Raw genomic sequence first — 15365 nt, 5'->3', positions numbered from 1 at the left:
GTGAAAGAAGTCAGACTCAAAAGACTACCTCCTGTGTAATTCTGTTTATATGAAATTTCAGAAAACAGAAAACCATACTGCCAGAAAGCAGATCAGTGCCTGACAAGGGCTGGGAAAGGCAGGGAATACTGGGGTGATGACATCAGTGGTGTGGGTGGTCCCATGACTGTGTATGTTGGTCCAAACACACTGTACACTTGAACTTGGGGAATTTGATTATATGTAAAAATCATATCTCAATAAAGCTTCTCAAAACAATAGCAGCAGCAAGCAAGGCACACACATGCACAGAGCAGAGCAAAGGAGTGAACAAGAGAGCACCAGACACCAGCAGCAATTCTGAGAAGCGAAACCAGGCCTGCTGGGAAGAGGCAGAGTCCATGGAGGCAGGCCCTCCACTCCATAGGATACGCGCCCCACAACCACCACCACCCTGCCGCCCCATAATCCCAGCCAGCAGGTCCTAGAGCAGCTGTCTCGGGAACGTGGTGGCCCTCAGGCCCACTGCCTGATGAACCCCATTTCTGCCTTTCTAACTCTTCGACTTTAAACTGCTCAAAGGTTACAACAGCCGCCAAAACTATTGCTGCGTCTAAAGTAAGACTGTTAATCCAAATACCGGGCTGTGATTAAAATATAGTACCACAGAATATTCAATAACATGGGGAAATATGCATCACAAGAGTATAAGTATGGTTAAAAGTGTGGGGCTAAAAAAAACAAAACAAAACAAAACAAAAAAAAAAGTGTGGGGCTTCCCTGGTGGCGCAGTGGTTGAGAATCCACCTACTAATGCAGGGGACACGGGTTCAAGCCCTGGTCTGGGAAGATCCCACATGCCGCAGAGCAACTAAGCCCATGTGCCACAGCTACTGAGCCTGCGCTCTAGAGCCCACATGCCACAACTACTGAGCCCACATGCCACAACTACTGAGCCTGCGCACTGCAACTACTGAAGCCTGCATGCCTAGAGCCCGTGCTCCGCAATGAGAGAAGCCACCACAATGAGAAGCCCGCGCATCGCATCGAAGAGTAGCCCCTACTCGCCTCAACTAGAGAAAGCCTGTGTGCAGTGACGAAGATCCAACACAGCCAAAAATAAATAAATTAAAAAAAATATATGAAGAGTTACAGCTGACTCTTGAATAACACAGATCGGAACTATGCGGGTCCACCTATTCACGGATTTTTTTCCAATAGCAAGTACTACCTACAGTACCACACGACCCGCAGTTGGTTGAATTCGTGGATGTGGAACAGTGGGTACAGAGGAACTGCGTAGGGAGACCTGCAAATGTGGAGGAACTGGGTATACAGAGGACAGACTAGAAGTTATATGTGGATTTCTGACTATGGGGAGGGTCTGTCCCCGCCTCCCCAGTGTTATTCAGGGTCACCTGTATATTAAAAAATAATATATCATTTAAAAATCTGTTTAGGGAATTCCCTGGCAGTCCAGTGGTTAGGACTCCGTGCTCTCACTGCCAAGGGCGTGGGTTCAATCCCTGGTCAGGGAACTAAGATCCCACAAGCCTTGTGGCGTGGCCAAAAAAATTTTTAAAAATCTGTTTAGGGCTTCCCTGGTGGCGCAGTGGTTGAGAGTCCGCCTGCTGATGCAGGGGATATGGGTTCATGCCCCGGTCCGGGAAGATCCCACATGCCGCGGAGCGGCTAGGCCCGTGAGCCATGGCCGCTGAGCCTGCGCGTCTGGAGCCTGTGCTCCGCAACAGGAGAGGCCACAAGGAGAGGCTGCGTACCATAAAAAAAAAAGAAAAAAAAAAAACCTGTTTAGATATGTAGACAAATGCATAGATCAAAACCCTAAATAGACACATACTAAAATGTCAACAGTATTTATCTTTGAATGATGGGGTGATTTTAAGTTTTCTCCTCTTCGAAAAGGGAACCCCTCTTACACTATGGTGGGAATGTAAACTGGTGCAGCCACTATGAAAAGCAGTATGGAGGTCCCTCAGAAAACTAGAGTTGCCATGTGATCCATCAAACCCACTCCTGGGCACATACCCAGACAAAACTATAATTCGAAAAGATACATGTGCCCCTATGTTCACAGCAGCACTATTTACAATAGCCAAGACATGGAGACAACCTAAATGTCCGTTGACAGATGAATGGATAAAGATGTGGTGTATATATATATGTGTGTGTGTGTATGTATATATATATATATATATATATATATATAAAATACATACATTATGTGTATATATATTATATATATAATATATATATTATATATATAATATATATATAATTATGTAATAATTATATATATTATATTACAAGTAATATAATATATAGTAATATATTATATTACTCGGCCATAAAAAAATAATGAAATAAAGCCATCGGTAGCAACATGGATGGACCTAGAGATTATCATACTAAGTGAAGTTAAATCAGAAAGAGAAAGACAAATACCATATGATATCACTTACATGTGGAATGTAAAATACAACACAAATGAACCTATCTACAAAACAGAATCACGGACACAGGGAACAGATCTGTGGTTGCGGGGCAGATTGTGGGGAGGGATGGATAGGAGTTTGGGATTAGCGGATGAAAACTATTATACATAGGATGGATAAACAACAAGGTCCTGCTGTAGAGCACAGGAACGATATTTAATATCCTGTGATAAACCAGAATGGAAAAAAATATGAAAAAGAATATATATGTATAACAGTCACTTCATTGTACAGCAGAAATTAACACAACATTGTAAATCAACTATACTTCAATAAAATTTAAAAATAAATAAATAAAACGTCTCCTCTTCTGCTTATCTGTATTTTCTAAATTTTCTATGTTGAATGAGTGGGGTTTTTGGGTTTTTTTTTTGCAGTATGAGGGCCTCTCACTGCCGTGGCCTCTCCCGTTGCGGAGCACAGGTTCCGGACGCGCAGGCTCAGTGGCCATGGCTCACGGGCCTAGCCGCTCTGCGGCATGTGGGATCTTCCCAGACCGGGGCACAAACCCGTGTCCCCTGCATCAGCAGGTGGACTCTCAACCACTGCGCCACCAGGGAAGCCCTGAATGAGTGTTTTTATAGTAAATTAACAGTAACGGTGGTCAGCAGGTTACTAGGAGCCTACAGCCATGACGAAAAGGCAGCCTGTCCCCCATCCCAGAAGGTAGAGAGGCACTGGCGGTCACCAGCATGGGAGGCAAGGTGGCGTGCCCCGCGTCGAGACACTTGGATGAAGTACCTGGATCGTGATGGTGCCTTTCTCGGCATCAGTCTGCAAGTGAATCTCCATTTCCGGCAGCGCCTGGCCTTCAGACAACAGCTTATGACGCAGCTTTTCCAAGGCGTCGCTAGCATTGGAGATCAGCTCCCGTATGAACACCTACGGAAATGGAAAGAAGATGAGAACGCTGCAGGACCTATTTGGTTAGCAGCATCTGCAGCAACTGGTACAGGCTGGGGGAGAAATGCCACAGAACTGTTTAACCAGAAAGACGTCCTGCTTTCCTCAAAGGCAGTTTCTCCAGGGCAGCTCACAGAATGATTGAAGTTAGATCACATTGCCGTGACCCAACTTTATGTCGACTCTGACTCTACTGCTCCTTCCTCAACATCAAACCTGGAGTTAGGTGTCAATCTGTTAAGTTAATTCCAAACAGGACCCTGTGAGACAACTTCTTTCTCAACTCTTGCCCAGGGATGTCAAAATATCCTCAAAACATATTTTTTCTACTCCACAAAGGACTCATTGACTTCATTTAATCTAATCACAAACCAGACCTACCATGTTCAAGAGAAAAAAGGGCCACAGACCCAACTACCAACCCGTGTTTGTAAAGCCCTTTACCAGCGACAGACCTTCCACTTACAGTCATGGGGAGAGGGAAGGTGGTGCGACCTGACCCCAAGAGAACAGAAGCTGGATGTCACGGGGACACTTGAATATAGAATTTAACAGGACAAGACCTGGAAATATTCCCTGGAAAGTCCTTTCATTTTGGAAAGTTGTGCTTTACCCTTCTCAAATTCTTTGCATTTTAGCAAAAATGAGCATGGAAACGATGGTTCACCATGGCCTGTCACCCTTGAGCTTCATCATTTTGAGCTTCATCTCCTCAAAAAGGTCCTTGGCAGCTCCTCCCTGCTCTACTCCACCCTGGGCCGGGGTCTTCCTCCTTCAGCCCTAACACCCCCACAGACCACAGGTGGCGATGCCAGGTGATGAGGGGCGTGAACCCAGGGCCTCAGCACACATCAACAACACCACAGAGATGGACCTCAGCAGGACCCCACGGCAACACCCGAGGGACTTCTAAATTATCAGCACAATTCGTTAATTCCCAGGTTCAATCTGGCTCAAAGAATCACCTGCATATAGTTATCCATGAAACCCAACAGATTTTGGTAAAAATACTCTCACTGGTAGCCAAGATCAGGACCTGTCCAAATTTAATGCATTTTCACAGCTAATGTACTAGCTGGCACCTCCCCAGAATAGCATAGAAACAGTCTCGCCAAAAGAAACCTTGCGAGTGCCGGGAGTGATTAGCGGGTACTGCACCTCTTTTTCTGAGTACAAGGAACGGGCAACGATGTCCAGAAGCTTCTTTGTCTCAGCCTGGAACTCATGTTTGGAAACAGAACCTAGTAATGAATTGCAGACACAACCAATAAAGTTTAATGTCTTTTTTCGTGGAAGAAAATGCTATGTAAAACATTCAAAAAAATCTTTAAGGTAAGGAGTTTTAAACATGTTTCAAAACAGCGAACAAAAAAGAAAGAAAGAAACCAAGTGTCTGGGCCTCAGGCAGGAGGTCTTGGGAGTGGAACAAACCAGTGGTTCCCTCTCCCTGTAGAAAGGGGCGTAGGGGCACAAGCCCTCACCTGCCTCCCTCCCCGCAGCCCACAGGCCTCAGGTCGGGCTACCTCCAGGGGCTGTCGAGGCTGGCACCTTACCCAGTCCTGAGGCGAGCTGGCTCTAACAACCAGACCCTGGATTCTATTCTGAATACAGTTGTTTCCGAATTGATCACTTAGAGAGCAAAGTAACAAGAAAACCTCACTTCTCCTCTTAACCCAAACATCCAATATTCTGTTGTTGTCTCATTTGAAAGCCAGAAATGGACCCACTGCAGGACTGGCTCTGGAGATTGCCTTCCACACTTGCCAGGAATGAAGGACAAGTCGGACTGCAGTCCTTCACCGGCGGGGCCAACACTGAGTTTGCATCCTGCTTCCATGATTATTAGCAGATGTGCCGTGAATCACTACTTTAAAGGGGCCCCGTGCGAACTCACGGGTGACCACCAGAGGGGGCAAGATACGCCAGGATGGAAGTCAGAAGTTCCTGAGAAGCCGGAAACGCAGGAGGCATTGTTTTGGGGAACCCTCCCTCCAACCAAGACCTTCCTTCGTCTGAAGCGAGTGGGTGGCTCTATCAATCATTGCTTCTGCCTCAAAATCTTCCCCTCATGAGCCAGCAACGAGCCAACAAAGACTTCCTGGACCCAAACGCAGCTACATACAGTACCCTGCACGGTCTCCGAGCTGCTGATGATGGAGTGCAGGGGCTCCTCCTTCCGGTCCTCAGCAGCCTGGGAGCTGAACAGCCGTCCAACGTGGGAGCTTGAAGCCAGGTTTTGCCTGGGACTCCAGGACTGGGCTGGGGGCCTCCAAGGACACAGAACTGGTTTTCCTGAAAAGACAAATGTGAGAAAGAATGAGAGTTAATAAGACTTCAGAAACAGAAAATCCTAATTTGTTCACGTCTGGCAGATGCTAACATGGAATTCTTTAAGGCAGGCTTTTGCTCGAAAGACCCAGTGTCACCCAGGAGAAATCAGAAGCGACAAATGCTGTGCAGCTAGCTGGTATTTTGGCAGGTAGTTCTGGTAACATATCCTCACACGTGGCAAATACCAAGAACACATGAGAACTTGGGGCAGAACCGCAGGAACGGGCAGGGGCCTTTTGACACCACTTCCCACTTATGTCCCCCAGTGAGATCGTGCACAAACCCACCAAACCCACACACGCCTCAGTGCTCACAGCCCCTCCAGGAGCCGGAAATAATGACAGGCTGGCCAGTCTTCTTACGGTGTAACTAACATGGAAAAAGGGAGAAAAAATACCCCTAAGAGGGAGCCAAATATTAAAATGTTGATGTTCTCAAACAGTCTCATCATCTTCTAAAGAATCTTTGCTGATTCTTTTCCTTTCCCTTTTTGTCCAAAACTGTCAAAGAGTTTTTAAAATTAGTGTATTTAAAAACTGCAAACCAGGGGATGATCTCCTCTACTTCGCAATCAGGAAGGGGATTCACAATGTCTCTTGAGTTGCTTTTCTGTAACTTCCTGCTCAGCACAGCGGACCAAGAAACCACTGCAAGGGAAGAAGGAAAACCCTTCCATTTGACACTGCTGTCCCCAGCCTGGTATGGTTGACAGACGCTACAGAAATACATGCAAAGGGTTGTCCCTGGTGGCGCAGTGGTTAAGACTCGGCGCTCCCAATGCAGGGGGCCCAGGGTTTGATCCCTGCTCAGGGAACTAGATCCCACATGCATGCTGCAACTAAGAGTTCACATGCTACAACTAAGAGTTGACATGCTACAACTAAGGAGGCCGCCTGCCACAACTAAAACCCGGCACAACCAAATAAATTTAAATAAATATTTAAAAAAAAAAGAAACACGTGCAGATACCTCCACTCTAACCGGCAGGATGGAGCCAGTCCTCACCAGCAGCCCCTGAAGACACTCGCTGGGGACTGGCATTGTTCAGTAGGCACTTAAGGCCCGACCTTTTCAAGGATACAGGTCAGACATACAAGACACTCCATGTGAAAGTCTAGGCCATAACAAACTGCAGCTGCCTGTTATGTAACTACATACATGTGACAGTCAGAAAGGAATGATTTAGAATGTCCAGAAATAACTTGTAGGTTTAAAAATCAACATATTGACTTCCACATTCCTACAAGGCATAAAAATCTGCATTTTCTTTAAGCTTACTCTTGGATTTATAAATAACACGATGTTAGCCTTTACCTCTACGCAGAATACCTTTAAAACTACCCCATTTCAGAAAATATTCAATTTCCAATCTAAATATTGATATTTAATTCTCTGGCCTAACTGTATTGTTCACCTTATCCATACAGCTTAAAAAAAACCCAAAAACCCAAAACCCAAAAACAAAAAACCCACAACTGGAGTATTTCTTCTGGAATTAAATGGTATTTGGTTAGAGGGTTTAACAAACAGTCTGCACCAGGCCAGGTGGGGGTGCTGGGGTCCCTGTGATTCGCCCTGATGCAGGGCGAATGATGCCAGTGGACTATGGGCAACCACACGCTGCCTCCCCTCCCAGGGACAGCGCTCCTGGCCACATTTGGAGACATAAACAGGTTCCCCACAAAAGCTGGGAACCCTCTGCTTTAAAGTACAGTAGAACTTCAGGATGAAATCAGTGAGACTAGGATAAAGGAGAGATGTTTGAGGGATGCAAGACCCGGGTTGGGCCTCAGGATGGATTCTGGATTCTAGTTCTCCATTGAGCACTACTCTGGACGTGAAAGTGTTTGGGCCACCAGAAGTCGGAGTGATGGGGGAGGTCCCCCAGAAGAAGAGGGGCAGAAAGCTCGGTAAGCACAGATTGGTGGTGTTCCTGACCATGCCTCCACATAAGCCCAAAGATGCTGAAAGCATTTTAGAAATTCTTACATCTAATACTCCTCTTACCACATTTCATCGGCAACCACTCCCTATCATGTGGCCTCAGGAAAGGACACAGTGGAGAGGAGGGGATCATACTGAGTCTTCTTCCAACAGTGATATGCACGAAGCACTTATCCTTGTCCCCCCAGACCTCCCCCAGTTCTCCCGGTCTTTGAGCAGGTTTTCCTGCCTACAGCACTGTTCCCTGCAACCCATCCCTTAAATTTCAACATGTTATTCTTCTGACACCAATTCCATCTTGTTATTTCTGATTTCTGAGGACTTATTCCTGAACGCAACCTCATCAATTCCAAATGCTTCAGGCTGGTCTTCCAGGCCCTCCACTAAGCAACACCCCAAACCTCCGGAACTCACCTCCTTCCTCCCCAGTCCAGCAGGCCTGCTGACACCCCATGCCCTGGAAGAAGGACTCCTGACCCGCTCCACTTGCATACATTTGTTGAACTGACCCCTATCCCCACTTCCTGTCCTGCCCTTCTGCTCATGGTCCTTTCCTCGCCATCTGCCTTTCAGTCCCATCAGGAAAGAACAGGTTGCATTTCCTCATGGTTAGCTGTAAACCATCCCTACCCCAAAGGAAACCAGAAATCACACAAAATAGAACAATTCAGAGGCTAAGGGCTCCTCTCATTTTCAGACTCCTTGAACTAACTGTTCTAAACCTGCTCTCATATGGGGGGAAGGGGCTACTGGATTATGGCTGGCACACTTTTATTTCCAGTCTTCTGTGTATAAATATTTTAATCAACAACACATCTTAGGGACTTCGCTGGCAGTCCAGCAGTTAAGACTCCGCACTCCCAGGGGCTTCTCTGGTGGCGCAGTGGTTGAGAGTCTGCCTGCCGATGCAGGGGACGCGGGTTCGTGCCCAGGTCCACATGCCGCGGAGCGGCTGGGCCCATGAGCCATGGTCGCTGAGCCTGTGCTCCGCAACAGGAGAGGCCGCAACAGGAGAGGCCACAGCAGTGAGAGGCCCGCGTACTGCAAAAAAAAAAAAAAGACTCCGCACTCCCAATGCAGGGGGCCTGGGTTCGATCCCTGGTCAGGGAACTATATCCGTCATACTGCAACTAAAAAAGAACCTGCATGCCACAACTAAGACCCAGCATGGCCAAATAAATAAATAAATAAATATTTAAAAAAAAAAAAAAAAAAACACATCTTAGAGATCACTCTGTTTTAGTACATATAAAGCTGTTTATTCTTCTTAGTGAGCAAATAATATTCCACTGTAATGGATAAGTATTTAACTAGCGCTCAACTGATGGATGTTTAAACTGTTTCCAGTCTTGTGCTGTTAAACATAATGCTCCAAAGTGATAAAGAGTTATCTATTGATTGCATGCTTACCCTTCATGGAAGAAAGGAGATACAGGAAAATATCCATGTTTCCACTCTTTTGTGCAAAAGAAACAGGAAGGATAAATGAGAAACTAATGAGATTGTGTATTCGTTTGCTAAGGCTGCCGTAACAAAGTACCACAGACAAGGTGGTTTACAACACAGAAACTTAATCTCTCACGGTTCTGGAGGCCAAAAGTGGAAAACCGAGGTGTTGGCAGGGCTGATTCCTTCTGAAGGCTCTGAGGGACAGTCTGTCCACGCCTCTCTCCTGGCTTTTGGTATTGCCAGCAGCCCTGGGCTTGGGGCTGCCTCACTCCACTCTCTGCCTCTGTCATCACATGGTCCTCTCTTCCCCATGTGTGTCTCCTCTGTGTCCAAATTTCGCTCTTCTTAAGGTCAGTTATACCGGATTTGGGGCTCACTCTAATCAAATATGACCTCATCTTATTATACCTGCAAAGACCTACTTCCAAATAAGGTCACATTCACAGGTAAGCGCTTGAACGTATCTTTTGGGGGCACACAATTTAAGCCATAAGAAACTGGTTACAAGGGCTGTTAATTTCCTGGGACTGCTGTGGCAAAGCACCACAGGCTGGGCAGCTTAAACAACAGAAACTTATCATCTCACAGTTGTGAAGGCTAGAAGTGTAAAATCAAAGTGTTGGCAGGGCTGGTTCCTTCTGAGGCTGTGAAGGAGAATCTGTTCTATTACTCTCTCCCAGCTTTGGGAGCCCCAGGCATTCTTTGGCTTAGAGATGACCACCTTCTCCCTGTGTCTTCACATCGTCTCCCCTCTGCTCGTGTCTGCCTCTGCATCCAGATTTCCCCTTTTTATAAGGACACAGTCATATCGGATTAGGGCCCACCCTAACGACCTCATCTTAACCTGATCTTCTGCAAAGACCTTATTTCCAAATAAGATCGCATTCACAGGTCCTGAGGGTTAGAATTTCAGCATCTTTTGGGGGACACACGATTCGACCCATAACAGATGTGTGGGAACAGAATGGAGAAAGGAGGTTGGGAATGGCGTAGCAGAGCTGAGGGGAACGTGCATTTCTGAGTATCCCTTTTCCCTCTGATTCTTAGAACCATGGTAATGCTTCACATACCCAAAAAGTAAATAGTTAAGAGCAACCAGGGTGTGTGGAGAACAAAAAACTAAATACAAACAGTAACAAATGTGCACAACTATACTATGAATAACATAACTGCCCTGAAAGAACCTAAGTGACTTTAGAAAACAGCATTTGGGGAAAAAGAAAAAAACCAGTACTTTGCACAGGTGACCCTTGAACAACGGGGGTGTTGGGGCACAGAACCCTCCACCCCACCCCCCGTGAAGTTGAAAATCCAAGTATAACTCTGTAGTTGGCCCTCCAACACAAGCATATCCACATCCGTGGATTCCAACCAACTGCAAATTGTGTAGTACTGCAGTACCTACTTAGTGAAAAAAATCTGCAAATAAGCAGACCCTCACAGTTCAGAGGTCAACTGTTCAAGGGTCAACTGTATATTGTAAAGCTGGGCTCAAAAAGGACAGCATACTATTACTGTAGCAGAAGCGGTAGCAATTCTCAAACTGCTCTGTGTATATACTAAGCTCAAGCAAGTGAGTACATTGTGACTCAAGTCAGGAGAAAGGAGTCAGGAAAGGGCAGGGGGAGGCCAGGGTGAACCTTGCTGTGCTGCAAATGGAGGCATCAGTGTCAGTGTAGAAATAAACACCAAGGTGCATACATGTGGGTGACAGTGCACACACACGCATACTTCCTGGCTGTGTCTGGGGACACCCAAGCAGCAGTGAGCACACCTGGCACCAGGGAGAGCACCTGTCTCGGACCTGCCACCCCGAAGTCCCACATCCCAGGAAATGCCTTCATCCTGGGCAAATTGGGGTGTGTGGTCACCCTCCCTGGCACCCAGATCTTTGGTTTGTAAATACCATTCTCCAATAAAAGGAATCGAGACCACTGGAGAACACACCAGATGAGCCCAGAATACCTGTGGTGCTAGAAAGTGAAGGACTCACAGATGACGGGACGTGCTGAGAGGGCACAGGCTCTGAGCGGAAGGCGCTCCCGGTGGCAGAATCTAGGACAACCTGAGCAACAACATAATGACAGTGGGGGACTGTCAGCTGGTGAACAAAATAAATATAAGTCCACACCTACATAAATAATAAATAAATGGAGGAGAAAGGACCTCTTCCTTATAGTAGAATTACAATTAGTAAATGTATAAGGAATGATGGAAATAGACAATCACCATCAGACAAGAACAGTAACAGCTGTGACAGGTACAGATTGTTGATTTGATGTTCACCAGAAACAGAACATCTTCAGAATCTCAAAGAATCCCCCCTCTTGGTTTCAAAGAGAGAAACAGTACTTTACGGTGAAATAAGTGGCAGATAACCTTTAACTAAGCGACTGCAGTGACCATCATCAGGAATGAGATGTGTCCATATCCTGCAACTCCTGGTGGGGTGAGAGGGCACAGCCTGTTTTCTGTTGTGTTCTCACCAAAACCACATCTCAATCTAATCATAAGAAAACACCAGACGAACCCAAATATATATACACAAAAGTGTCAAGGTGCTGAAAGACGAACACAAACTGAAGAGACACAAGTACAGGATGGAGGATCCTGGTCCAGCAAAGGACATGGATGGGAAACCCAGCTAAAGTCAGGTAAGACCGGCATATTACTGAGTAGTACTGTGTCACTGTTATTTCAGTTTTCAATAATTATACCATGGCCACGAAAGATAGTAATATTAGGGGAAATTAAGGAAAGGGGAAGGGAAGACTGAGTACTATTTTTATAACATCTCTGTAAGGTAAAAAATATTTCAAAATAAAAAATAAGACTCTAAGGAATATTCCTATACATGTGTCATTTCATTTATGCACAAGTATACATTTGAGTACACATCGAGAAGTGGAATCATCAGGTCCAAGGTTATGTCCAATTTAAACTGTGGTCAATGCTGCCAACTCACCCTCCAAAAACTTATCAGTTTACATTCCCACCAGCAATATTATGAGAGTGTGTATCACCCCACACTCTTGCTAAGATGGTAATGTTATAAAACTTTTGGATCTTAGCTTATCAGTTAGGTAAAAATTTTACTGTAGTTTTCATTTATATTTCTCTTATTATAAGCAAGATGGAGCATCTATCCACATTTTAAAATATTTTCTATTTCCTTTTATGTTAATGGACTGTTGATATCCTCTGATCATTTTCTACAGAATTTTTTCTTATTGATTTGTAAGAACTCTTTATATATTAAGGAAATTAGTCCTCTGTTTGTAAAGGACTTCCTTGCTCCAAGATTAAACACAATTTTCCCATGTCTTATTTTTCCTATTCCTTTTGCTTTTTTCGCCACTTAATACTCACAATACTTTTGAAAGGATTTAATATGTTGTTTATGATGGGAATAATATAAGTCCTCAGAGTTAGGAAAAGGGAAAAAAATAAGCAATCCATATTTTCAACCACAATTTTAAGAATTTCCATTATATTCCAAGATTATATTAATCAACAGCTATCAAGAACAGATTTGATTTCAGGTTAACTGAACTTTCTACAGTAATTTTAAGAATAAACCAGGGCTTCCCTGGTGGCACAGTGGTTGAGAGTCTGCCTGCCGATGCAGGGGACACGGGTTCGTGCCCCAGTCCAGGAAGATCCCACATGCTGCGGAGCGGCTGGGCCCGTGAGCCATGGCCGCTGAGCCTGCGCGTCCGGAGCCTGTGCTCCACAACGGGGGAGGCCACAACAGTGAGAGGCCCGTGTACCGAAAAAAAAAAAAAAAGAATAAGCCAATAGTGCAGTAAGTCTGCCTGAACCAGATACAAACACACTATCTGCACAGTATTGGTCCTCATGTTCCCCCTACACCCTAAAGGAAAAACCACAAACCTCAGTGTCAAGCTACAATGTCTTAGTATTAATCTGTTTGGTGGTTTGGGGTCACAAAATAGGAAGCACCGATAGTTTGAATCTGACAACACACACACCTGCCAGTGCTCATGCTGCTTCCTCTACCTCCAACTTCTTTCCATTTGAACTGCTTCAGGATCCAGCATAAGGCCCGCTCTCCCACCAGGCCTTCCCACCCCCCACCACAGTACACAATAATCTCTCCCTACTATGAATTCAGAGCACTTGTTTTCCATGCTACTAAATTAAAACTGCTATTACAAGCCAGCTTGTGGCATTTCTTCTACTATTAACTTTTTCTTAATATATAACATCTCACCAAAGTAGGGCAGGAACAAGCTTATATTTCTTAGCATCAAATTCTCTGAAAGCAAGAACAAACATATTTCTCTGTATGCCAAAGCATCTGATGCAGAAGCAGCCTTTTTTTTTACAATCATGAAACTTTTTATCAGCATAAACATCACTATACTCAATCAGAACCCCATTCAATCAGCCAACAGATGGCAGTAGTGATCCACAAGGCCATTTTAACTAGTAAGCATAAATTAAAAATGCAACTGCCAACAGGGGCCTGCTAAGGCAGGCACATGAGTCAAAACACAATGGGTATGTTCTTTTTTTTTTTTTTTTTGCGGTATGCGGGCCTCTCACTGTTTGTGGCCTCTCCCGTTGCGGAGCACAGGCTCCGGACGCGCAGGCTCAGTGGCCATGGCTCACGGGCCCAGCCGCTCCGCGGCATGTGGGATCCTCCCGGACCGGGGTACGAACCCGCGTCCCCTGCATCGGCAGGTGGACTCTCAACCACTGCGCCACCAGGGAAGCCCGGTATGTTCTTTTGCTTTGTTTTCTTAAGGAAAAAAAAAAAAAAATCTTCCTTATATATCAGCCATAGTTCTTACTATGGTTTTGCTTCATAATGGCATCCTAAGTTATGTACCTTAAATACAGACACATTATTTTAAGCTATGAGAAATATGCTGATTGTTTCTCTGGAATTACATATTCCAAATGGACAATCTCCCATTTTCTCAAGTGTGATATGGATAACAGCAATTTCACTTTTCGTCTTTACTACACAAAGTGCCACTTCCTGTATGGCTGAGGTGTATCCTACCAACCAAACCTGACAACAACCATGAACACAGGAACAACAACAAAAAGACTACCTGAAGGCTCTGGAGAACCAACAAAAGCAGGCAGATTCTGGAGAGAAGATATTTGGAAGAAGGGAACAGCACAGAATGACGGTGGGTTCAATGAGGGGTGGCTAAAACTCTAAGAGAAAACACACACAATGTATACTTTTCTGGCCTGAAGAACCAGAGGAGAGATTTGGAAAACCACAGAATATGAAAAGTGAAGGGAGGAAATCCCAGAAAGGCGAGTCAGAGATAGGGAGCCCCCAATTTGGGGAATAAATTCTTCTAAGTCTCTGGCTGACCTCCTGAACCATGCATATGTGGGGCAAACTGCAAGCAGCCCAGTTAAGGAAAAAAGTCAAGCTGCTGCCTAAGAGAAAGTGTTTGCAGTGGTGGGCCAACCAGGTCAATACCCACCTTTAAAACAACAACTACTCGTCAGAGGAATATAACAAGAGTCCAGAGATTCCACAAGGCAACATCCACAATGTCCAGGATGCAATAAAAAGTTACTCAATATACAGAGAATCAGGAAAATGCAACCCCTGCTAAAGAGAAGTGTCAGTCAATGGAGACTGGTGCCAAGAAGATCCAGATGTTGGTATCAGAAGACAAGGGCTTTAAAACAGCCATTATAACAATACTATATGACATAAAGTAAAATATGCTCAAAATAAAAGATGAGAAATCTCAGAGACAAACTATAATAGAAGAACCAAGTGGAAATCCTACATACAGAAAATACCATGTCTGTACTGGGCATATACCCTCAGAAAACCATAATTCAAAAAGAGTCATGTACCACAATGTTCATTGCAGCTCTATTTACAATAGCCAGGACATGGAAGCAACCTAAGTGTCCACTGGCAGATGAATGGATAAAGAAGATGTGGCACATATATACAATGGAATATTACTCAGCCATAAAAAGAAATGAAACTGAGTTATTTGTAGTGAGGTGGATGGACCTAGAGACTGTCATACAGAGTGAAGTAAGTCAGAAAGAGAAAAACAAATATTGTATGCTAACTCATATATATGGAATCTTAAAAAAAAAAAGAAAAAAAAATGGTTCCAAAGAACCTATGGGCAGGACAGGAATAAAGACACAGACTTAGAGAATGGACTTGAGGAAACAGGGAGGGGGAAGGATAAGCTGGGACAAGTGAGAAAGTGGCATGGACATTAT

The 15365-nt window shown here is 44.8% G+C and overlaps 1 protein-coding gene across 1 annotated transcript in view; it reads right to left on the bottom strand.

Moving 5' to 3' along the window:
• TRAP1 (TNF receptor associated protein 1) overlaps positions 1–15365 on the bottom strand; it is a 48661-nt gene that overhangs the window by 21533 nt on the left and 11763 nt on the right. Inside the window, exons 2-4 of the mRNA XM_067706818.1 lie at positions 5523–5687; positions 4554–4636; positions 3234–3374 (exon numbers count right to left, since the gene is read on the bottom strand). Coding sequence (XP_067562919.1) covers positions 3234–3374; positions 4554–4636; positions 5523–5687 — 389 coding nt within the window. The remainder of the gene's footprint in view (positions 1–3233; positions 3375–4553; positions 4637–5522; positions 5688–15365) is intronic.

The sequence above is a fragment of the Pseudorca crassidens genome, chromosome 15, assembly GCF_039906515.1.
Source record: "Pseudorca crassidens isolate mPseCra1 chromosome 15, mPseCra1.hap1, whole genome shotgun sequence".
NCBI classification, from domain to species: Eukaryota; Metazoa; Chordata; class Mammalia; order Artiodactyla; family Delphinidae; genus Pseudorca; species Pseudorca crassidens.
This window is presented reverse-complemented; position numbering and strand designations above follow the sequence as displayed.